Source organism: Fusarium solani (genome assembly GCF_023522795.1).
Source record: "Fusarium solani strain SB1 chromosome Unknown bctg00000008, whole genome shotgun sequence".
Classification (NCBI taxonomy): Eukaryota; Fungi; Ascomycota; class Sordariomycetes; order Hypocreales; family Nectriaceae; genus Fusarium; species Fusarium solani.
Window position 1 is genome coordinate 568,212 of NW_027072148.1, and position 20,430 is coordinate 588,641.

The 20,430-nt window shown below is 54.3% G+C and overlaps 6 protein-coding genes across 6 annotated transcripts; 2 read left to right on the forward strand and 4 right to left on the reverse strand.

Annotated features, from left to right (window-relative positions):
- Positions 1-5,052: 5,052 nt before the first annotated feature.
- Positions 5,053-5,655, reverse strand: MRS44_012213 (uncharacterized protein; the record flags this gene model as incomplete). Its single annotated transcript, XM_046273829.2, has 1 exon — positions 5,053-5,655. One exon carries the CDS (start codon positions 5,653-5,655, stop codon positions 5,053-5,055), a length of 603 nt encoding a protein of 200 aa, XP_046133334.2.
- Positions 5,656-6,086: 431 nt separating this feature from the next.
- MRS44_012214 (uncharacterized protein) lies at positions 6,087-9,469 on the forward strand (the record flags this gene model as incomplete). Its single annotated transcript, XM_065618723.1, has 2 exons — positions 6,087-8,266; positions 8,314-9,469. 2 exons carry the CDS (start codon positions 6,087-6,089, stop codon positions 9,467-9,469), a joined length of 3,336 nt encoding a protein of 1,111 aa, XP_065474795.1.
- Positions 9,470-11,594: 2,125 nt separating this feature from the next.
- Positions 11,595-13,275, reverse strand: MRS44_012215 (uncharacterized protein; the record flags this gene model as incomplete). The annotated part of the gene is made up of 3 exons (XM_065618724.1): positions 11,595-12,256; positions 12,378-13,066; positions 13,115-13,275. The coding sequence occupies 3 exons, from the start codon at positions 13,273-13,275 to the stop codon at positions 11,595-11,597; spliced, it is 1,512 nt and encodes a 503-aa protein (XP_065474796.1).
- A 916-nt stretch (positions 13,276-14,191) lies between these two features.
- Positions 14,192-15,691, reverse strand: MRS44_012216 (uncharacterized protein; the record flags this gene model as incomplete). Its single annotated transcript, XM_046276204.2, has 3 exons — positions 14,192-14,831; positions 14,887-15,449; positions 15,503-15,691. 3 exons carry the CDS (start codon positions 15,689-15,691, stop codon positions 14,192-14,194), a joined length of 1,392 nt encoding a protein of 463 aa, XP_046133331.2.
- A 591-nt stretch (positions 15,692-16,282) lies between these two features.
- MRS44_012217 (uncharacterized protein) lies at positions 16,283-18,219 on the reverse strand (the record flags this gene model as incomplete). Its single annotated transcript, XM_065618725.1, has 3 exons — positions 16,283-17,478; positions 17,533-17,943; positions 17,994-18,219. The coding sequence occupies 3 exons, from the start codon at positions 18,217-18,219 to the stop codon at positions 16,283-16,285; spliced, it is 1,833 nt and encodes a 610-aa protein (XP_065474797.1).
- A 1,060-nt stretch (positions 18,220-19,279) lies between these two features.
- MRS44_012218 (uncharacterized protein) lies at positions 19,280-20,231 on the forward strand (the record flags this gene model as incomplete). The annotated part of the gene is made up of 2 exons (XM_065618726.1): positions 19,280-19,356; positions 19,505-20,231. 2 exons carry the CDS (start codon positions 19,280-19,282, stop codon positions 20,229-20,231), a joined length of 804 nt encoding a protein of 267 aa, XP_065474798.1.
- Positions 20,232-20,430: the final 199 nt, after the last annotated feature.

The window sequence follows — 20,430 nt, forward strand, 5'->3', positions numbered from 1 at the left end:
CTCCCGTGACGGTGGATACGATGGTCACGACGAGTGCCCTAGTCAGCAACGTGCGCTATGGCAGCTCTCTGTCGTGTTCACGTACTGGGGTTGAGGCTAACAGCACCTCAAACAAGCCGTTCATTGGCCTACACTTGGATTCCCTGTCGACATTGAGGTGTGGGCGTGGCAGCTGAACGAGCGTTGGACAAAAGTAAAAACACTAGTCATGGTGGATACGATCCTTTGTAAGGGCAGATAGTGACGAGAAGGATCGAAATGCCTGGGGACGGTCAAATGGCTTCCTCTGAGATGCTGAGCCAAGAGGTTGTACCACGAAAGGGTCAATATGAGAACTGTGGTATTGATGGGTGGTGGAGCGGAAAATTGTTGAAACATCCAACAGACCGGTAAGCGGGCAGGTGAGGGCTCGTCTGTGCCTTCCGGGGTCTAGGTAAAAAAGAGGTAAGAGCGACCAACAAACTCGATGAGTTTCAACGCTGTGGGCAAGGGACGAATAGGAGAAACAACAATAAACAACAACGATATACAACTTGTTAAAGATGGCATTCTAACTATGACGGAAGTTTCTGGATATTTCAAGAGCTAATTTACACGATTCTGTTGTCGTATAGCTGATGCTTCAGGTATTCTAACCAGAGCTGCGAATGTCTCATTCTCCCCTAGACCTCCATTCCCAACGGCAAGTTCCAATTGCTGGAGGTGAGCTTGGAACTGCCATCCCTGCGAGCCTTATCTAAGCAACGCAGTGGTCACGGGCTTCAATTTCGCCTCTGCGACAACCTGCTGCTTGTTGGTCGATCTAAATTATCGTCACCCTCGTTTCAAGTCTTTGCTCTGGAGCGAGCTGGCCCCGTTCAATGGCCAATTTCCCTCTGCTCGGGTTGGCTGGAATAAAAAAGGACATCGGGGCTCCATACATCGTGTCAGACTGAGGTCATTGCTCGCTCAGGCTCAGATGCTCGGCCAGCTTGCCAACGCTACGCTACGTTGCTCTGGGGCGCGACGCGGAGCTGGACCGCCCAAGCCGCCGTCCAGGCGCCAGCTTGCGAGGCTCAGCCCCTAATGCATTCGGATGGTAGGGCACAGGATCCTCTGCCCTCTTGCTAACAGATTTTTATGGCACAGACAGACTTGGAAACTTGCAGTGGCCCCCGGGGCTCAACTCTTCGCTACCGAGACCGAGAGTCGCCTCCCGCCATGCGGCGGCCGGGGGGCATCTTTGCTCGATACGGTACTGTACCTCTGACCGCAAATAAGGTGGCAAATGATTGGCAGACCCTGTCGCTGGGCCGGCGCCGGACACATGGCTCGGCGAGAGGAAAGGTACGCGCGACCACGGCGACAATCAAGCGCGGAGCCGGGTACTGTACGCGTAGCTGGCTGCGGGCGTTGGATGTCGTCTAAGGACGGAGTCCGCTGGCCTCCACTGTCGTGGAATTGTTCTTTTTTCTGCGACTACGTACTCCGTACCCGAGCCCGGATCACGATGGACGCTCACCCAAGATTATTGACGGGCCCGGCTGCTGTCAATGACTCCTCGAAAGGGCATGGTGAGGCCAAGCAACCTCGTAACTCGTGGCCTAACGAAGCTGCTGGCCCTGACGGACGGGCACTAGCCTCCCCTGCCCTCTTTTCTTTCCGCTGACTATGCCTGAAGTAAGCTTAGAAAGCTTCGCTTGTTTGCTTGGGTTCCTGTCTTGTCGTTTTTTTCTCGCCTCGTGATCACGTTTCTTTCTGACTTTCGTCCCTGTTTCTGCGGAACCCAATCAGGGATCTGGACTAAGAAACGGCCGGAGTTGACGATGGCCAAGACCAAAAAAAAAGTAAAGAACCCGTGCCGAGAGGTAGGAGAGATGAGACAAAGAAAACAACAATGAGGAGCCGAGCGCAAACGTCGGAAAAAACAAACAAACAAGCAAGCCATGCTGCTGCTACTCTGGACCTCTCAACTGTTTACTTGGTTGAATCTGAGACATACCTTGCAACAGCTGAAGTTGAACTCAAAAAACCCCAACCCATACAGACTTTTTCACCCCCTTTGCTCCTCTCGGCCAGCCGTATCCGGCCTGACTTGCCCGGCGGGCCATATCTTGGCTTTTATCGCTAGCTTTGGGCTCTGCAGAGTTGACGTCCAGGAAAACTTTGCTTTCACGGTAGTGCCGAGCAAAGGGAGCTGGGTAAGACGGCTTGTCGCATCGTCATTCTTAGGTGGTTGCTCATCATCAAGCAGCTCTGCAATGGCCAACCAGGTCCATCGCGGGTGTCCATCAGCTCATATCAATGCACCTTGTCTTCATCTCCTTGTCAGACAGCGAGTCTAGTCAGGAACGAGAGGGTTCGCGCCTCGGCCCCGGGATTGGGTTGGCATGATCGTCTCATTATGATTGATCGACTTGCAGCTCAGACCCGTGGCGCCCATCTCTATCTCTCCATGTTTTGTGTCTTGTCCCGTCTCCCTTGGGATCATCTAGAGTAGTAGCTACTGGAGATGCGCCGAGCAGAGCGGTGAAGGCAGGCGGGACGTCTCATGTTGCACAGGCATTGCCGAGCCATCAGCAACGATGGAATCGCAAGCATGATGATGGATGATGGATGATGATGGCGTGTCCCCACCCAAGGCATTAGCTCGACTCGCAGTGTCGGGTCGGTACACACACTGCCGCACTCCGAATAGACGAGAAAGCCAGTTTAGTTACAGTTGTGATGCTAGCCAGCCCCCTTCACATTTTCCTCCTTCTCCAGGCCAGTCCCAGCGCCGGAAGAAGGGGGGCCAGAACAGACAGACACTGAATTGAAAGAAAACGGTGGAGCCACGATCCATGATCCATGGCGCCCATCTGACGGCCGAGCCCCGAGTCCCAGTCCCGCCCAAGCCTCAATCCAAGCCAATCCATCCGTCGTCCATTGATTGATTGACTGATTGCCCCCCTCCCCTCGCTTTCGGGGACCCATCATGCCTCAGAGAGGACTGCCGAGTTGCTGCAACGGTCCCCAATATTGGCCAATTCGCAGGGAGGATTGGTACATCTACGTACATCTGGCATCTGCGGACTCGTTGGCCCATCCATCGTCATTTTCCCACGTTCCGTTCCCCATCCCACGCGCTGCCTGTCCCAGCTCCCACGCTCAAGGGCAGCTTGTTTTCAATCCACACCGCCAACCTTTTTCGTCCCACGCCTCTCTCAACGCCCTCGCCTCCCGCCCTTGTCCATACCCTTGCTGGGCATGCTATCCCTGGCACTTTGACGTTGTTGCCATTCGCTTTCGCTGGGCCTGCGCAACACTGCGCTGCACTGCACCACTGCACTGATGCTTCGCTCCCACTGCCCTGTGGTTTAGTGATCCTCTGCCATTTCTGGCTCTGCTCTGCTTGCGCTGTCCCCCCATGTTACCTACTGTGTCGTGTACAGAGCCGTCAACTGGGTTGGTATGACTGCCCCCCTTCTCTCCAGCCCTGTCTTGTCCGTGCCTTGGCTGGTCCGTCCGCCCTGTTCTTCCGTCTTGTCCTTGCCCGCCCATTACCCCCTCCCTTGCACATTGCGCTACGCAGTCCTCGGGACTGGACTGACTGATTCTGATTATTCTGACGCCCTTCTCCTCACGACGTACCTACGTACGTATTATCCATGCCAGCAGCGGGCAGGGTTTTTGTCGGTCAATCTTTGGGTTGATCAGTGTAACAGACATGCCGTGGCCGCCTCTTGTACCGGGCGTAACATTGTCTTGGTTTGGCTTCGACGTTGCGCCTCGCCTCGGACCTTTTGGAGCAGGTCGAGGTTTCTTGGCTAGTCTGATGGACCCATTTCCCCCTCCGCTCCGTCTCCCTGCGAGAGTTGCGAAACTCTGTCTCCCTGGTGGTTGGAAGTCAAGTCTTGGTCTGAGTCTCCCACGACAACCCAACCCAAGCTCTACTACACTGCGCTGCACTGGACGGGACATACATGCTTTCGCACAAGGTCAGGGCCCAACCATTCGCCTCCCCCTTGACCCTCCTCCACTCTATCGACTTTGCAAATCAGACACCCCCCCTGGTCGCCTCCCCCAGTCTCTCCAGTGTCCACCCCGGTCTGTCTCTTCCACAGCGAAAAAAAAAGTCGAGGGAAAGGGCAAAAAAAAAAAAAAAAAAAAAAAAAGGGCTGTACGTACTCGTCCAAATCCCAATCCCAGTCAAATCAATCATCAAGCCTCCCTGGTCACTCTCACCCTCACCCTCACCCTGCCCTGCCCTCACCCACTCTGATGCTGTGTCTTCCACGTCCCTCTGCCGCTCCCAGGCTCCTCCTGACTTGAGATTGACAACCTGGGTCGCCAGCTAAGACAGCGGAGTAGGTAGGAGCAGGAGTAGGAGTAGTAGGAGTAGGTATACATCTGTTACAGGCACAGGCACAGGCACGGACACAGGTACAGACAAGTAGACAGGCAGGCAGGCACACAGACACCTCACACTGGCACAGCACAGCACAGCCAGAAGATCAGAGCCCATCCCATCATCTCCTCGTGTCAAGCCAAACTCCGCACTCCTTGATGGGCGCTCCAAATAAAGAAAAAACACTCTTGGCTGCCAGTCCCTCCCGCCATAATTTCCCGGCCCCCAGCCCAAGAATCCAAGCCCAAACAGCCCAGTGCAGCGCCGCATACAAGACGCTCCCGCTGCCCACCACACCCATCCAGCAGCTTCTCCTCTACTAGCTCTCTTGACATTAGCTTTCTAGAGTCTCGCCCGCTCTCCGCGCGCCTAAAAGGACGCCAGCATACTTTGAAGCTTCCTCCCTCCCTTGCCCGCACATTAGGGGGAATTGCCTTTTTTTTTCTCTTCGGGCTCGTTTCTTTTTCGCCTTGGTCCTCCTATCTTGCCAAAACTTGGCCTATTCTTCTCCCACCCACCGCCTTGAGCTACTTATTACTACCTGGACTCCCCCCTCCCACACCTAAACTATCTTTTCTACCCCTCCCGCTCCACCACCAACTTTCCCATTGACAACCTACCTCTCGCCTTTCTCTCTTCTTGTCTGCCATAGCACCGCTCTGCTTCAAAGAAACAACCGACTCCTAGACCGGCACAGGCAAACTCCGATTCTCTTCTCCATCAGCATCACTCGGCTCACCTCGCGACACCTCTGTCAGAAAGCTCCCGCTTAATTGCAATCGCCCAGCCTTCTTGCGATTCACTGCCATCTTCGACTTGTCGGCCAACTTCCTTTGACGTTTGGGTGACTCAGCGAACTCGCCTTTCTTGACCTCGACCCTCGAGCTTCCCTTGTGAGCCTCTTCTCGTCGAGCCTGCGGCTCCTCGGAAACCTTTGACGACCACGACTCGAATTGCGTCGATTCGCCCTTCTCTTCCGCCTCCCTCGTCGCAATCCTGTTTGCGACTGTCGCATCCCGAAAAAAGGACCCCCAGCGCAGGACGTTGTCGGTGCTGCCGTTATTCCCGGTTTCTCCAAGCTTGCTTCTTGCAACGCGTTTGCAGATTGAAGCAGCAGCAGCAGCTCCAACCCGTGGCCCTCGACGGACGCCCCCAGTTCCCTTCATTCTCTGGACCTTGAACCTCTGCGCTGTGCTGCAGTTGCCTGCCTGACCCAGGACGAACGCCGTCAGTCTTGCTTGCTTGATCCAGCAACCCCGAGGCGGCCCCAAAAGAGCCACCTGCATATCCCACCAGCTGCCAGCTCACCACGCTGCCGCGAACTTGGCACATCACCGCGCCTCAGATCGGCCTCGACAAGACCTCCCTAGTTCTCCGCGTGCTCCTCGACTTCGCTGACCCCCGTGGTCCACCCCAGCAGCGCTTTGTCCTGTCTCCGTCCCTGCATCTGCATTCATTACCTGCGCTCCCTCTCTGCGTCCTGGCCCTGGACCCCCGGCATCCTGTCCAACACTGGCTGTACCCCAGGTTGACAGCCGCTCCACGAGGGATCGGCTTCCGCAGCCTCTTCCCCGCAATCCGCGCCTCTCATTGTTACCCCCAGGCCAGACGTTCCACCATGGCTCTCCATTCCGCCTGAGCTCTTATATATGTCAATGCAACCTTCGGATGCGACTCTTCTCGTTCTTGTAGTGCAAGCACCACTCCCAGCACAATCATGTCGCTCAGCTCAGATCTCGACTCAAAAAACACATTGACTACCACTTCTCTTCACAAACTATCCGACATGTCCTCATTAACACGCTCTCACCTCACCCAGGTCCAGACGACCTTCCCGTCTCATACACAACCAGTCCCCATCCCTATGTCGGCCATCAGCGCCTCATCTGTTGCCTCAAATTCACAGCAGGGCTCACCCATCATGTCTCCCGACACAGCCGTCCTGACCACAAATTCCTCCGCCCAGCCCTCACCTGAGCCCATGCGAGGGCGGGAGGAGGAGGTCTTTCCTTCCAGCTTCCAGCTTCCCGAGTCGGTGCTGTTCCGCAAGATGAGCGAGAACTCATCAGGGCAGAGCTTGACCAGTAACCCCAGCGCAATGTCGGAAGCAGTTGGAGGCAACAGGAGTATCATGCGTCGCCTCTCAAACCGAGCTCATCGATTCGCCACGAGTAGGAGACGACAATCTTCTGCCGCCCCGGCCAGCCGTGATGGAAGTGTGGGACCTAGTATCTTGAGGAGACGCAGTGACAGCAATGCCACGGCGCCCCCTGAGAACAGTGTCTTGACTGATACGGACGAGGAGGTAGAGTTTGTACCTGATGACTCCATCTCCTTTGTTGGCCTGGACGGCGCCGTCTACACTTCCTCGGCCAACAGTACCCACGGTTCCATTAGCGGAAGTGCTGGTGCTATGGCTGGCCCTGTGCTCCCGGCTGAGCTCCGCAATGGAAGCAGCGTCTTGAAGGTTTCAAGGAAAGCCCGACCAAGGAAGATCAATCTTATTTACGAAACAGAAACGAACAAGCTGTCCTGGGACCCTGCTCGCCCCCACAAGTCACTGCACGTGGACGAGATCAGGGAGATTCGGACAGACTCTGACATTCAGCAATACATCCTCGACTTTGGAATGGCCCAGATCACCGAGGCTGACAAGAACCTCTCGGATAACTGGTTCACCATCATCTACACCGTTCCCGAGAGCTCCAAGACGAAGTTCCTGCACATTGTTACCGACAACATTGCCAGCCGGATCCTTTGGACGGAATTCCTCGACGCCATGCTCAGGTATCGACAGGAGCTCATGACTTCTCTGATGGCCTTTAACGACCGGGCCATTGCCCAGTACTGGCAAAGCGAGATGACCAGGGAGTTTGGCGATTCGCCTCGTGGCACCGATCAGGAGGAGCTTGACATTGCAGGTGTCAAGCGGGTGTGCCAGAGCCTTCACATCTGCAGCTCCCAGTCAACACTCGAGGTCAACTTTCACCTAGCCGACTCTCGAAGACGCCAGAAGCTCAACTTTACCGAGTTCAAGGACTTTGTGCGGCGGATGAAGCAAAGGACGGATGTTCAGCGCATCATCCGTAGCATTGCTGCTAACCCTGAGCTGGGCCTCACCCTGGCCGAGTTTCTAGATTTCCTCCGTGATGAGCAGGGCGAGGATGTTGATTCTAACCGGGCCTCTTGGGAGAAGCTCTTCTCTCGCTACAGCCGCCGATATCGAACTGACGAAGTCGACACTGCCGAGAACGCCCAGATCATGTCGGAAGCTGCGTTTGTAGGCTTTCTTACTTCGGAGGACAATGGCCCGATCGCCCCTGAGCCCCAGGAGTACACCCTCGATCGCCCCATGAACGAATACTTTATCTCGAGCTCCCACAACACTTATCTCCTCGGTCGACAAGTTGCTGGCCAGTCCAGCGTTGAGGGCTACATCTCGGCCCTAGTCCGAGGCTGCCGGTGTGTCGAGGTTGACTGCTGGGATGGCTACAATGGCCAGCCCGAGGTCAACCACGGACGTACCATGACGACCTCGATCAGCTTCAAGGAGGTCATGACAACGATTAACAAGTACGCCTTCATCAAGTCCAAGTTTCCTCTGTGGATCTCCCTGGAAGTCCACTGCAGCCCCAGTCAGCAGGCCACCATGGTCGAAATTATTAAGGATTGTTTCGGCTCAAAGCTGGTGACGGAGACCCTTGACGCGTTCCCCGACAAGCTCCCCTCCCCTTCGGAGCTTATGGAACGTGTCCTGATCAAGGTCAAGAAGCCGCAGATTAAGGAGGAGGTTGTCTCCGCTGGCAACGACTTCAGGGGTAGACGCCGAGGCAACAGCCTGAACTCACCCATGATCCGACCGACCGTCCCCGATAGTGCTGCCATCATGCCCTCGCAGTCTCTCCCCAGAGCCCGATGCTCACGCCCAGCCACTCGACCCGCAGGCTGGTCAGCAAGACGCGCGTCAACACGATCACCGAAGGCCAGGTCCAGGACATGATGAGCAGCAGCACGAGCGACAACGAGAGTGGAGCCGAACAGGCAGCCAAGAAGGCGCCCAACAAGACGGTCAAGGTGCTCGGTGACTTGGGTGTGTACTGTGCAGGTGTCAAGTTCTCCGGATTTGATACCGTGGACGCGAAGCAGTACAACCACATCTTCTCTTTCATGGAGGCGAGCTTTGCCAAGCACTCTCGCACCAAGGAGCAGAAGATGGCGCTCGACATTCACAACATGCGGTACATGATGCGAGTCTACCCCGACCGAACCCGTATCACCTCGAACAACTTCGACCCCCTCATCTACTGGCGCCGCGGTGTCCAGATGGCGGCTCTCAACTGGCAGACGTTTGACCTCGGAATGCAGCTTAACCGCGCCATGTTTGACGGTGGCAAGGACTACTCTGGTTACGTTCTGAAGCCCGCAGAGCTTCGCGATATCCAGGTTCTCCCGTACAATTCTGACATCGCAGAGGGTAAGAAGGAGCGCAGCGTCGTGACGTTCAGCATCGATGTCATCTCGGCTCAGCAACTCATGCGACCTGCCAACCTCCCCGCCAACAAGTCGATCAACCCCTACGTCGAAGTTGAGGTGTTCCACGCCAACGACAAGCGAGACAAGAAGGAGTCGGAATACATCCTGTCCCTGGAGCCCGACTCGCCGCCCAAGGTCCAGACGGATATCAAGCCCGAGAATGGCTTTAACCCCATGTTTGATAAGCATTTCAAGTTCCGGGTGACGACGAAGCACCCCGACCTCGTCTTTGTGCGATGGTCAGTCAAGCTCTCGGCCGACGGTGAGAGCTACAACGAGCGACCGGCAGTGGCGACATACACGGCCAAGCTCACCAACCTGAAGCAAGGATACCGAACCCTGCCTCTCCTCAACCACGCTGGCGACCAGTACCTGTTCTCCAAGCTCTTCTGCAAGATCAAGGTGGACCCAGTCGAAAAGAAGTTGATTGACGCACCTCGACGCGCCCAGGACGGCGGCAACAAGCTGAACCGTCTGGGTGGCAAGGTGTTTAGCCGGATCAACACCAGCCCTAAAAGCACGATCGAGAAGTCAAGCTCAGAGAAGACGAGCTTTGACAGTTATTGATGATTTAGCGATTTCATCTGTACGAACATGTTTCTACTACTACCACTACTACTACTTCTTGGACATATTATTACTATTTGTTTCTTGGATTCGACACGAACGCGCTGAAGCCGCGATTCGACCGACTGGATACCATCCTCGACAACGAATTCTGGGCGTTGGTCTTTGGCCAGCAGAGCATTCACCTCGATCCCGCATCTCTATCCCATGATCCCCAGAGGATCCGGGCGCGACAGGCGGTGGGATTGTCTAGGGAGTTGTGACTCTCATGGTTGAAACCACACCCGTTCTCTTCGCTTCTTTTCTTGTCTCTTTACTATTTGGGTTGAAGCGTTTCAATAACCCCTTTTTTTTCTTCAACAGCACCACTTGGTGTACAACGATTCCCTTTGTCAAAACAACGGCGCATGAAAAAAAAACTAAAGATGGATGAATACCCCCTTGAGCGTGGATAGGTGTTGGGTCATCTTGGTTTCAATTTTTGTCTTTTTTTTTTCTATGTTATCTATTGGGGAAAGCACACACACACACACACACACACACACACACACACACACGCACGCAATACAGGACAGGGGATTTTTACTTGGGATATGGGAATGAAAAAGGAGTCTGCATATACCACGCTTGGCCGTGTTTTTGGGAGCGTCAAAGGAAACTAGCATTGCACTGGAACCGGAATCACAACGTATTTTATAGACTGGCACAAGGCAGGGAAACCAACCAACCGCTTGGGACTTTTGTTCTTGTTCTGCTGAAAAGCTCATTTTTCTTGATTCTTCACACACACTCTTGTCACTGGCTGCTTGTTTTACGACATGATGTTTTGAAACCTTGAACGCAATGGGGACGAAATGGACAGGACGTGTCAAGGCGAGCGAACGAGGTCACTGCAAAACAAAAGCACGAGACGGTGGTGGGAACAGTTGGGGAATCTCCTCATTGGAGGCCGCCTTCAGGGAACGGAACGGAGCATCTTTTCTTTTTCAACTTGGGGATCGACATTGGGGAAATCATGATATACACATACCGGTGGCTCACGCTACACACGACATCATATCTGGGGGCCACTGAAAGTTCTGGTCTGGGCAGGGAGGGCGTCTCTCTTTCTACCCCTTTTTTTTCAGTATGGGCGTACTCTAGGCTAGGCGTTTTCCTTCTGTCTGTTTCATTTTACAGACTCTCATGAATGAAATGAATATTCTCATCACACTACAAAAAGGTGAAACCTCCGCTGTGATGTACAGATAACACACGAATCCTTGTTTCGACTAACTCTCGTTAATCTCCACACTAAGCCAGGGGGGGACTTAATTCCGCGCGAGGCAAAAAACAAGATACGAGTGGAAATGTGGTACGATTTAGCATTTGTTCGTCTGATCTTTTTCCCTTTCATCGGCCGCGCGCCGAAAGGTAGGGGGGTGTGCGTGTTGTACGCCCCTCTCTCCACACAACCTTGGTCGATCTCGGTAGATCGGGGGGACCCTTGGGGGAAGCGAGGGGGTAGAGATTGTCGTTCTGCGGGGTGATAGAGGTTGGTATTTCTCGGTGAAGCGGTGAGGGTTGAGATGCGGGTGTGTATGGCATCACGAGAGTCTTGTAGCTTTGACCTCATGAGGCGGTCAAGTTGAGTTCAAGACCATAAACTCGTCAGAAAACTGGCGGTGAGATTCAGGGTCCAAAGGATCGACGGGATCCAAGAAAGAGCGAAAGAAAAGCGTTTGTAGATCAGGGACGGAGGATCAACAACTTCGGAGAAAAGGCCGTTTTTTAAAATCCTGAGCCAACAACATTCCCGAGTCATGAGAAAGGATAAGACTAGGTAAAGATAGATGGTATTTGGAGTCATATTCATACATCTCTCATCTCCCTCCCCCTTAAAAACCCAAGAACCAAGAAAAAAACAAGACAACAAGAATAACAAGAAGATTACAAATATATCTTGTGCCAGAAGAAGAAAAAAGTTATAGTCGAAAACACATACACACGTATTAACTCCGCAGCTCATGACAAAGTTCCCTGTCGTGATAAGGACAAAACACATATCAGTCCTCTTTTTTTTTGCTTCTCATGCCACACGCTTCGCATACAGGTATAAAAGAGAGAAAAACAAACGGTCTTTCTTCTAATCGACACCCTCGTCTTGGAATCTGGGACTCGGTGTTCGGTTGAGGCTTGTCTGCGAACCACCCTTACGGAGCATGCCACTGGCACCGCCGCGACCCCAGTTGCCGTTAGTAACGACGTCCATGGCCCGGTTCTCAGCTTCTTCACGGCGTTGAGCCTCGGATGTGAAGGCACCCGGGCTGAGCTTCTTATCGTCGTTGGCATCATCCATGAACTCATCATCCTCATCGTCCAGATCTGCGAGCTCATCCTCTAATGTCCGACCTCGAGGGCTCAGCCGCCGCATAGGCACGTTCTGCGTCGCGTCGGCGTAGAGGTTGGGATCACGTCCGAGGACTCGGTCCGCCTTGCTCAAGGGCTTGTTACCCGCAAGCTGAGGGCTGGGTGAAAAATGTCGTCCTGCACCGGTTGGTCGCTCAGGAATGTCGGGGATGTCATCAGGGGATCCCCAGCCGGCATTGACCTCGCGGAGCCTTTGCTCCTCACGCTCAGCACGGAGCTTATCCCGTGCCTCGAGCCACTTGCTACTCGCCTCCCATGTCCAACCGTCTCCAGTTGTGTTGCAGACAGGGAAGAACCAGAGAGCGGGAGTTGGGCCAAGCAGGTGTAGGAGATTGCGCTTCCAGCCAAGGTCGAAAACGTTAGGGAGCTTCTCAGAGTCTTGTTCATCAAGATATTCCTCGTAACGTTTTTGCCTCTGTTCTCGTTCTCGCTGGGCATACGACATCTGAACAGGATGCGAACCATCAGGGGGGATACGTCCGGGGCAGCTCCTGCGTACGACGCTCCTCACCCTCTTCGGGCCGTGTAATTCCAGGCAAGGCATTCGTATGAAAGTCGACAAATTGCTGAGCACCCTGAGGAAGATGGTTGGCAGGATCATGAGCGGTGTTGTACGCCTTACGCAGCGGAGAAAGATACCGCGTCTTCTCCAAACACTCAATCGTAGTCTGACCGCGCATGGCGAGATGAATATGCCATCCAGTAAACGCTCCCACAACAATGCTGATGATACCGCTAATGACGCTCAGCATGATGAAGTTGACAGGCATGAAGCTCTCGCTATAGTCCTGCTCCTCCAGAGCCTCGTACCACACCCAGGAGCCGCTAACAGCAAAGTCCCAGAAGCAGAAGAGCGTGGTGTAGATGAGGAACAGCAGGAAGGCCTTGTGGTTGCGCAGACCAATGCAAGTGGCTAGCCAAGGACAGTGGTGATCCATCTTGAGTACGCATCGGCGGCATGTCGAGCAGTGGTGGGCGCGATCGGGCTTGCGGGCCTGGCACTTCTTGCAGAATCGCAACTCGCCGTTGCTCTTGACGGTGTAAGACGTGGCCGGAGGCGCATTCTGCGTAGGGAGGAGGCCGTAGCCCATATCGTTCGTCGTGGAGCCGGGGGAGTAAAGACGGCCGTGGTGTAGCACCAGTTGAGCAAGAGGTAGAGGGCGACGCCGACGGCAGAGGAGCCGTTGCCTGCGGCGGCATGTTAGTTCTCGTCATGTCTTCATCCCCAGTGGTGACATACCTCTCCAGCTACTCTTCCGACTGGCGCTACCGACATTGACAACAACCCACACAGCCCATGTTGTCAATCCATAGACAAACACGAGGGGAAAGTATGTCGCAAACGTGCAGCACGCCCGCTCCATCTTGCGCGCCCATCGACGAGCCGTCGCCGCCATGGTCGTCGCTTTCTCGTCTCGCTCGCGGGGTTGAATTGTGAAAAAGGGATTGTCTATTTATCGCGGATTCTTCGCTCTTAACAAATATTGATCATCGACGGGACTCGCGGCTGTCATGACATTCGAACAGGGGACAAAACGGTCGGCGTCTAACAAGGGTGAAGCTATCGCCAGAAGCTATCGGATCGCGACTCGGAATGCCGGGCCAGGTGTTCAAATGGACGGAATCAGCCGCGGCGTCTTGGGCCTCCCCGTGTCTGCTCGGATCGACTCGTCAAAAGATGAAATAACAAAGTGGTGACGGAGGCTGAGGCTGTGGTAAGCTGGCGGATTATCTCGAAATTAGAGAGAGAGAGCTTAGGTCATCAGGGGCTTGCCTCCAGTGTCTTCGGGCCCGTGGGTTCCACAAGGAAGGGATGGGGATGGCTCCGCTCCGTTCAACGGGTTTTGGTGGGAACTCCGCCTCAATCAACGCGTGTATCAACTCGATTATGCCGTTTGTGCTTGCAAGTGAATGCATTGAATAGCTGATACAAATACAGATACAGATACAGATTCTACGGCAGATGTTTTTGTGTCACGTTATCATCTGTAGGCTTGGCAGTTATTTTTTGGGGCTTTGACATCCACGACATCTGCGCCATCTTCACCAACCTCAGACTAACACGTGCAGCGTAATCTATGGCCGCCAGCGGACAAAGCACTTTGATTGCGAATACGATGTCAATTAAAGCAATGCTAACTCATTAATTCATGGGCCTTGATCTTATTCTTGCGTGGCCGTTTCGCTGGTATCCCCTCCCGAAAACACATCAACCGCAAATGCAAATCCATTTCTCCGCAACTCCGCAACCATGCCAGCCTTTAATACCTTGACGCTTCAAAACACTTGACAGAGAATAGATGGTTTAGCACTTTACCGGGTGATCTGGCTGCCAGTCCCAGGATCAATCTCAATCGCCTTGACGCTAGGCTCGAACTGCTTAGTCTTGAGCAGCTCGGCCTTGAGGGGCATAGGCTTGGAGAGCTCTGTCTTGAGGGGTTGAGACTTGGAAGACTCAGTCTTGACCGGCTGAGGCTTGGAAGGCTCCGCCTTGAGAGGCTGAGGTCTGAGAGGTGCAGGCTTTGCCGGCTGAAGCTTGGAGGGCTCAGTCTTGGAAGGCTCTGGCTTGAGCAGTTCAGTCTTGAGGGGCTTGAACGGCTGAGACTTAGGAGGCTCGGGCTTAACAGGCTCTGGATCCTTAGCCTTGGGTGGCTGAGGCTTGGAAAGCTCTGGCTCCTTGCGGCGGAAGTTCTTGGAAACCTCATACTTGACAGTGCCGTCATCATGGCGGCGAAAAGAGACATCCGCCAGCCCACCTGTCAGCTGGTCGATCAAGGCACCATACGTGTCAGTTTCGCGCATTCGGCATCTGACACTGCTGTCCTCTGCATGCGAAGTGATGGCGGCAAGCGAGTTGAAAGTCCGGAGGCAGTAGGGGCAGCGGTACTTGGTTCCCGAGTGGGTTGGCGACTTGAGATGTCCGATGATGGCGCGGGAGTTCTTGAAGGTTTTTCTGCTCACAGTTAGTGTTTGCAGTCTTTATTGGAAACCAGAAAGGAGTGACTTACCCGCATCCTATGACGGGGCAGGCGTACTTGTCAATGATTGACTGGTAGTACCGGGCGACGTTGAACTTGAGATGGGTTGGATCATTAATATTCAACCATTCATCCCAGTCCTGTGGCCCAGGAGCAGCTGCTGCCTCCAGCTGTTCCTTTGTAGGCTTCTGCGCTGGGGGCGCGTCAGGGAACAGAATCTTGCCCGAATCCCACTCCCAGGGCGCAATGTTCTCCTTGTTGTCGGTGTGGTCGACTGTGGGCTCTGGCTTGCAGAGATCAGGGAACTCCTTCTTCTTAAGCTTGAAGGCCTCGATCTTGCTCTCAACGTCCTCGTAGTCGTAGCCGCCACCACTAGCGGCAGGCATGTAGTGTCCGTAGTTTGCCTTGACGGGCTCGTTGGTGATGGCCTGGAGCTGGGTAGCAAACTCCATCTTCTCCTCGCGAAGGTGCTCTAGGAACGAAACATCCAGGGTACTGCACTCGTTCTGGATATGGTGGAGGAGGCCACCCAGTTTGGCGAATGGGCCCTGGTGACATCCTGGACAATGAAGATCCTGTGCTTGGGGGTGGCTCTGCGTCAGGTTAGCACTGCATTTGTCGTTTCCTGGGGAGAGAGATCACTGACCTGGTGGATGTGCGTCATATGAGCCACCTCGGTCTTGAAGTCCATGCCGCAGAACTTGCAATGAATATGTTTGGCCTTGCCGGCCCGTCGCATTATGTCTTTGTGCTTGAGAAGCCGTTCCCAGGTCGGGAACCTGATCTGGCACGGCTTGCACATGAACGTGCCGTCGGCCTGAAGACCAGAAGGCATCGTGATTGATTGCAGCGGGTCGTTAGTAGGTGATTGTTAGTGATAGAAGGTGTACGCTTGATGATAGCAAATGTTTTGTTGGTGATTGCAGGTGTGTTGCTTTGTGGCCACAGGTGTTTGTTCTGCTCGAGGAGAAGCAGACGTTTTGCCTGTGAAGTAGCAGAATGTGTGATGCAGGGTTCACGGTTGGCGAGGGGAAGAGCAGTGCGAGGGCAGTGCGAGTTCAGTGCATTTATGAGCAAATGAGCAAGAGCGAATAAAGTTGGTTGCCGTAGGTAACCCGGGTGAAGCATTCAACAATACTTTGATAATGCTTTGATTAGGTAGGATAAAACTCCTACTGTTGAGGGGCAGCTCGGCGATAAACACAACATAGGTTTTGAGAGGGTGAGGTTTTGATTCCTGTGAAGGATATCATGCGCAGTGAGTCAGAGGGGAATGTGCCTCGAGGTCTTTGTCCTCTTGCCTTGCTCCAAGGCCGATTTGTAGATGTGCACTGTTAAGATTCGAGACACGAGACGACCGACTTTGTCAACTACTTGGTTCAATTAACCTCCATAAGGACCTTCAGCTTGTCAACTAAAGCTCCCCTTAACCATATATGGTATCTCCATCCAGATCAACGTCTCTACTGCTCCTTGTAGGAACATCTCCATCTTCATCATCCCCAGACTCGTCGTCGTCGTCACCACTCCCAGAGTCCTCGGCTCCTGATTCCATCTCAAGTCCCAACAACTGTGCCTCTTCATTCTGCGAGTCGGCAGCCGACGAAGGTTCGGCTGCTTTCTTCGCTGCATTGGGGTCCCTAACTCTCACGCTGTAGCCTTTGTGCTTGTTCTTCTTTGTCGGCTGTCGTCCCCGGAGTTGCGTCAGCTCCTCATCCGTTAGACGAAGGTTCGGTAGAGGCAGATGGAAGGTTGCCTGGTTCGACCGCACGGGTGTTTGATCTCCGGTCTGTAATGTCATGGCAAAATCTTCTCGAGTGAGGTGTCGGTCAAACTGGATGGCGACAAGCTTCGTCTTCATGATGGCTTTGACCTTGGCCCAGAGTCCGCCGTGATACCATCCACTGCTTGGATCCCATTCTGGCCGTACTGCAGCATTGTCCAAGAGCTCCCTGAGCAAGGGGTCAGTGATATCACACACCTGCCACACCTTGCCATCAGTGTGAAATGTCTCTCCGTCAAAGATGTGACTCTCCGAGAGTTCCTCCAGAAACTCCTTGAGAGGCCCCATTTGCACCCTACGCAATGACTTCCATGTTTGGCCTCGCTGGGCGCGCTTCTGCTTTGGGAGCTTGAACATAAGAGTCTGGTAGACCCGATACTTGGGGTCGGTCCTTGGATCAATGCCGTATGGAACTACGCCATCTCTCCATGGACCTCCCTTGAACTGGTAAGCCGCGTAGTTGAGGTACTTCTTCAATTCGTTCCAGTTCTTGAGCTTTCCTCCCAGGTGGTTGAGCAGAGACCGCCGTGTCCACACCGGCCGTGCCTCAAACGCAGCCTCCAACTCGGCCATGATCTCCACCATTCGGGAGTCGGTTAAGTCGGGGGCGAGTTGAGGGCCAGCTGGCGAAGGATCCTCGGCTCCAATAAAGTATCCGACTTGCTTGACGGCGGTCGTGTTGACTGTTCCACCATCTTCAGTGGCTCGTACATACGGATTCTGGGAGTACTGATAGTTGAAGGGGAGGCTCATATGCGTAAACATAGGCGGCGGAAGGATGTCGACGTTTGGGCCTTGGTCGGTTCCGGGAAGAAACTTGAATTCCTTGATCTTGTCAACTATGGCATTGTTAGAACCTGCTTCGAGATTTTTGGGAGCATCTCTCAACGTACCGTCTCCGGGGAGAACTTGGTCCACGTATCGCTGGGCAAACGTAGACTTGGGCATATCCCAGTAGAAATCTGCGAGGCCACGGAAACGATGCGTGTTCTTGATCACACCCACGGCCTCGACCTGATACTTGTCGACATTGTCTGCCATCTTTCGGCGCAATACCTTTGGATCATCTAGTCGGGCGTAGGATGACACCTCGTCTTTTGGAGGCTCGGCTTCAGCGTCGGCCACCTCAATGTCTCCTTCCCATGGGCCATCGGTTCCCCTCTTTCGTTTTCTGCCTGTCCTTTTGGGGACAGTCACTTTGAGAACCACATTGTGACTCCTTGCATTGTGCGACATGATGGGTTTGCAGAATGGGCTCTCGGGGTAAGGTAGAAGGGGATGGAGTTTCTGCTTGTATCCATCACCTGTTTGCATTGTTAGACCGCAATAGTCATGAAATGCGGCAAAGAGTCACGTACATGTTGAAGGTTGGGGACTCGGCCGAAGGCTTTGACAGCTCTGTCGACATTTTCCACAACAGCGGGAATCTCGACAGCCCCGAGAACGCGAGCAGAGACAGTGTACTTGGGAGCTGATTCTGGAGCTGATCGAGCAGGCCTTTCAACACGAATCTCTCTGCGTGACTGATCATCGCCAAGGCTTTCGTAGCCGTTCTCATCGGAGGACTGGTCAATCTCCATGTTGTTTTAGCTGCCGCAAAGGATCGAACGAATGATAGAGGATATCCCTGGCCGCTGCGATTGAGGTCACAAGGAGTACCCAATTATTCCGCGGCTCTGGTGATCAAGAACTATTGCATTGCATACGTATAAGTTCTGCAAGAGCCCAGCGCTGCAGTCTTTGGTGAAAAAGTATGCACGTTGGAGCTTCCAGAATCTGCACCAAGGCTAGCCTAGTGCGGATTGGCTGCACGTGCCAAGAAAAGGGGATGAAGAGATGAAGTGCCGGGACAGGGCCACGTGTGGGTTATTTCCCGCCGAAGGGGACCCAAGGAAGTGCGGGAAGACAGTGAAGCCCGTTGATGCCGTTGCAATCGATCCACGATGATGTTTGCTTGACGTGATTCTCACCAGGTTGAGCTGTGGCTCAGCTGGAGCTCTCTCCTGCGTTTCAAAAGTTGTGTGGCTGGAAAGCCCCACATGGTCTGTGCATGGGAGCTGATCGTCTCCTTGTCGCTTATCATTCTCCAGCTTCATATTTACACAGGCCAGTCAATAATACGCGGACTATGATTTCTCAATGGCCGAGATGGAAGAGAAATGCGCAAAGTCTTGTCTTCTCGCAAGTCGGACAAACCGGATTTGCGCATCGTTTTACTGAATCGAGACTTATGCCCATCGTGATAAGCTGACATGCTCCAGGCAGCTGAGGCTGATTTTCACCCACTCAAAAGGTAACAAGCAACTTTTCACACCCGGTGACACTCCAAACGGACTCCCTTGACTCCCTTGTTACTCCTGTCATCAGAATCTTAAAAAACGCCTTACGGGCAGTCAAACATTCCTCCAGCGGTCGATTACTTCATTGTCTGTACCTAGGGTTTAGAACTAGAACGGCTGGAATCCAAACAAGCCAGCCAAATCAAAGATGCTGTGACAGACTGGACGGGAGCGTCCCGACCCAATGGAGCCGCTCAAGCCCAGGCTTCGATGACCCGCTGCCCTGCACCTCTAGCTAGCGACCAAATGCGCGGCACAGCCTCAGGCGCCTTGGGGTCCATCAGGAGGGGCACATCCCCTAATGCGCCCTATGCAGCAGAAGCAGCCGCCTGATTTCACCGCCCGTCCCAGCGCCCATCCCAGCCCAGGCCAGTCCAGGTGCAGCCAGTGACAGAGAGGCCGGGGAGCAGGGCGTCGACCTGTGTCAAGGAGAGCTCCCGAGCTGTTAGTGATCTCATAGCAATCTCGCCTGGACGCTAACATCTGGCGGTCCAATCCATCCAATCCAATACGCACTTGCGCCCAGGTCACACCTCCCTCTCCAATTATCGAGCGCGTTCCCTCCAAGCTTCCCCCCGCAAAGCACCTGGCACTGGCAGAGCACAACCTACCTACCTCTCTCCGCCGGCGCCCAACAACGACGACGACGACAAGTTTCCAATCCGGCAACGACAACAACGAGGCTCGACTCAGCAGCCGCCGCGAGCATCGACCACGCCGCGTCCCTCTTCTCCCTCCCACCCCTTCCCCTTCATCTTACGACCTTCAATCCTATCCTCTTTTTTTTTCTTCTTGGCCTCCTTGAGACGGACAGCAGCACAGCACCCATAAGCATCAGCAGCAGCAGCAAGCAGCAACGAGAGCAACTGGAAGCCCCCCGTTTCCGCCCTCCTGCGCAAGTGCCAGCGCCTCAGCGCCAGCGCCCAGGAGCCTGCACCGCCGCCCAAAGACCCGACATTCATCGATCTCCATCCCGTCCCAACAACAACAATAAGACCCTGAGCCCTGGCTGGTTCAGTGCCTACCCCGTCCTTCTGCCTCTGCCTGCGTGGGAGGAGACGTCGCAATTCATCTCCTCGTGTCGCCTTGTCGAACTGGCTGCCTTCTCAGCTTGGTTCTTGAGACTCGAGCCTCGACTCCCAGCTCTCTCTCCCACTCGCACTCGCACTGGCGGCATCCGTCACGTCCCTCGTCCGGCTCCCGAAGGCACCACCCTTTTATCAGGCTGGCCCCTCCTCCCTCCATCACCCTGACCTGAGATCGATCGCTCGCCCACGACGATTTCTCGCCGTCCCCCCATCGCCACGACGTCTCGATCGACCGAACCTGTCGTCCGCATAGCTGCTGTCATTCCTTCGACAGCGCTTTGCCCCTGACGTCGTTGCCCCGGTGCCCCACTGCCCTCATAGAGTCGAGCAGCGGGCGTCTTAAACCGCCCCTCCACCACAAGAC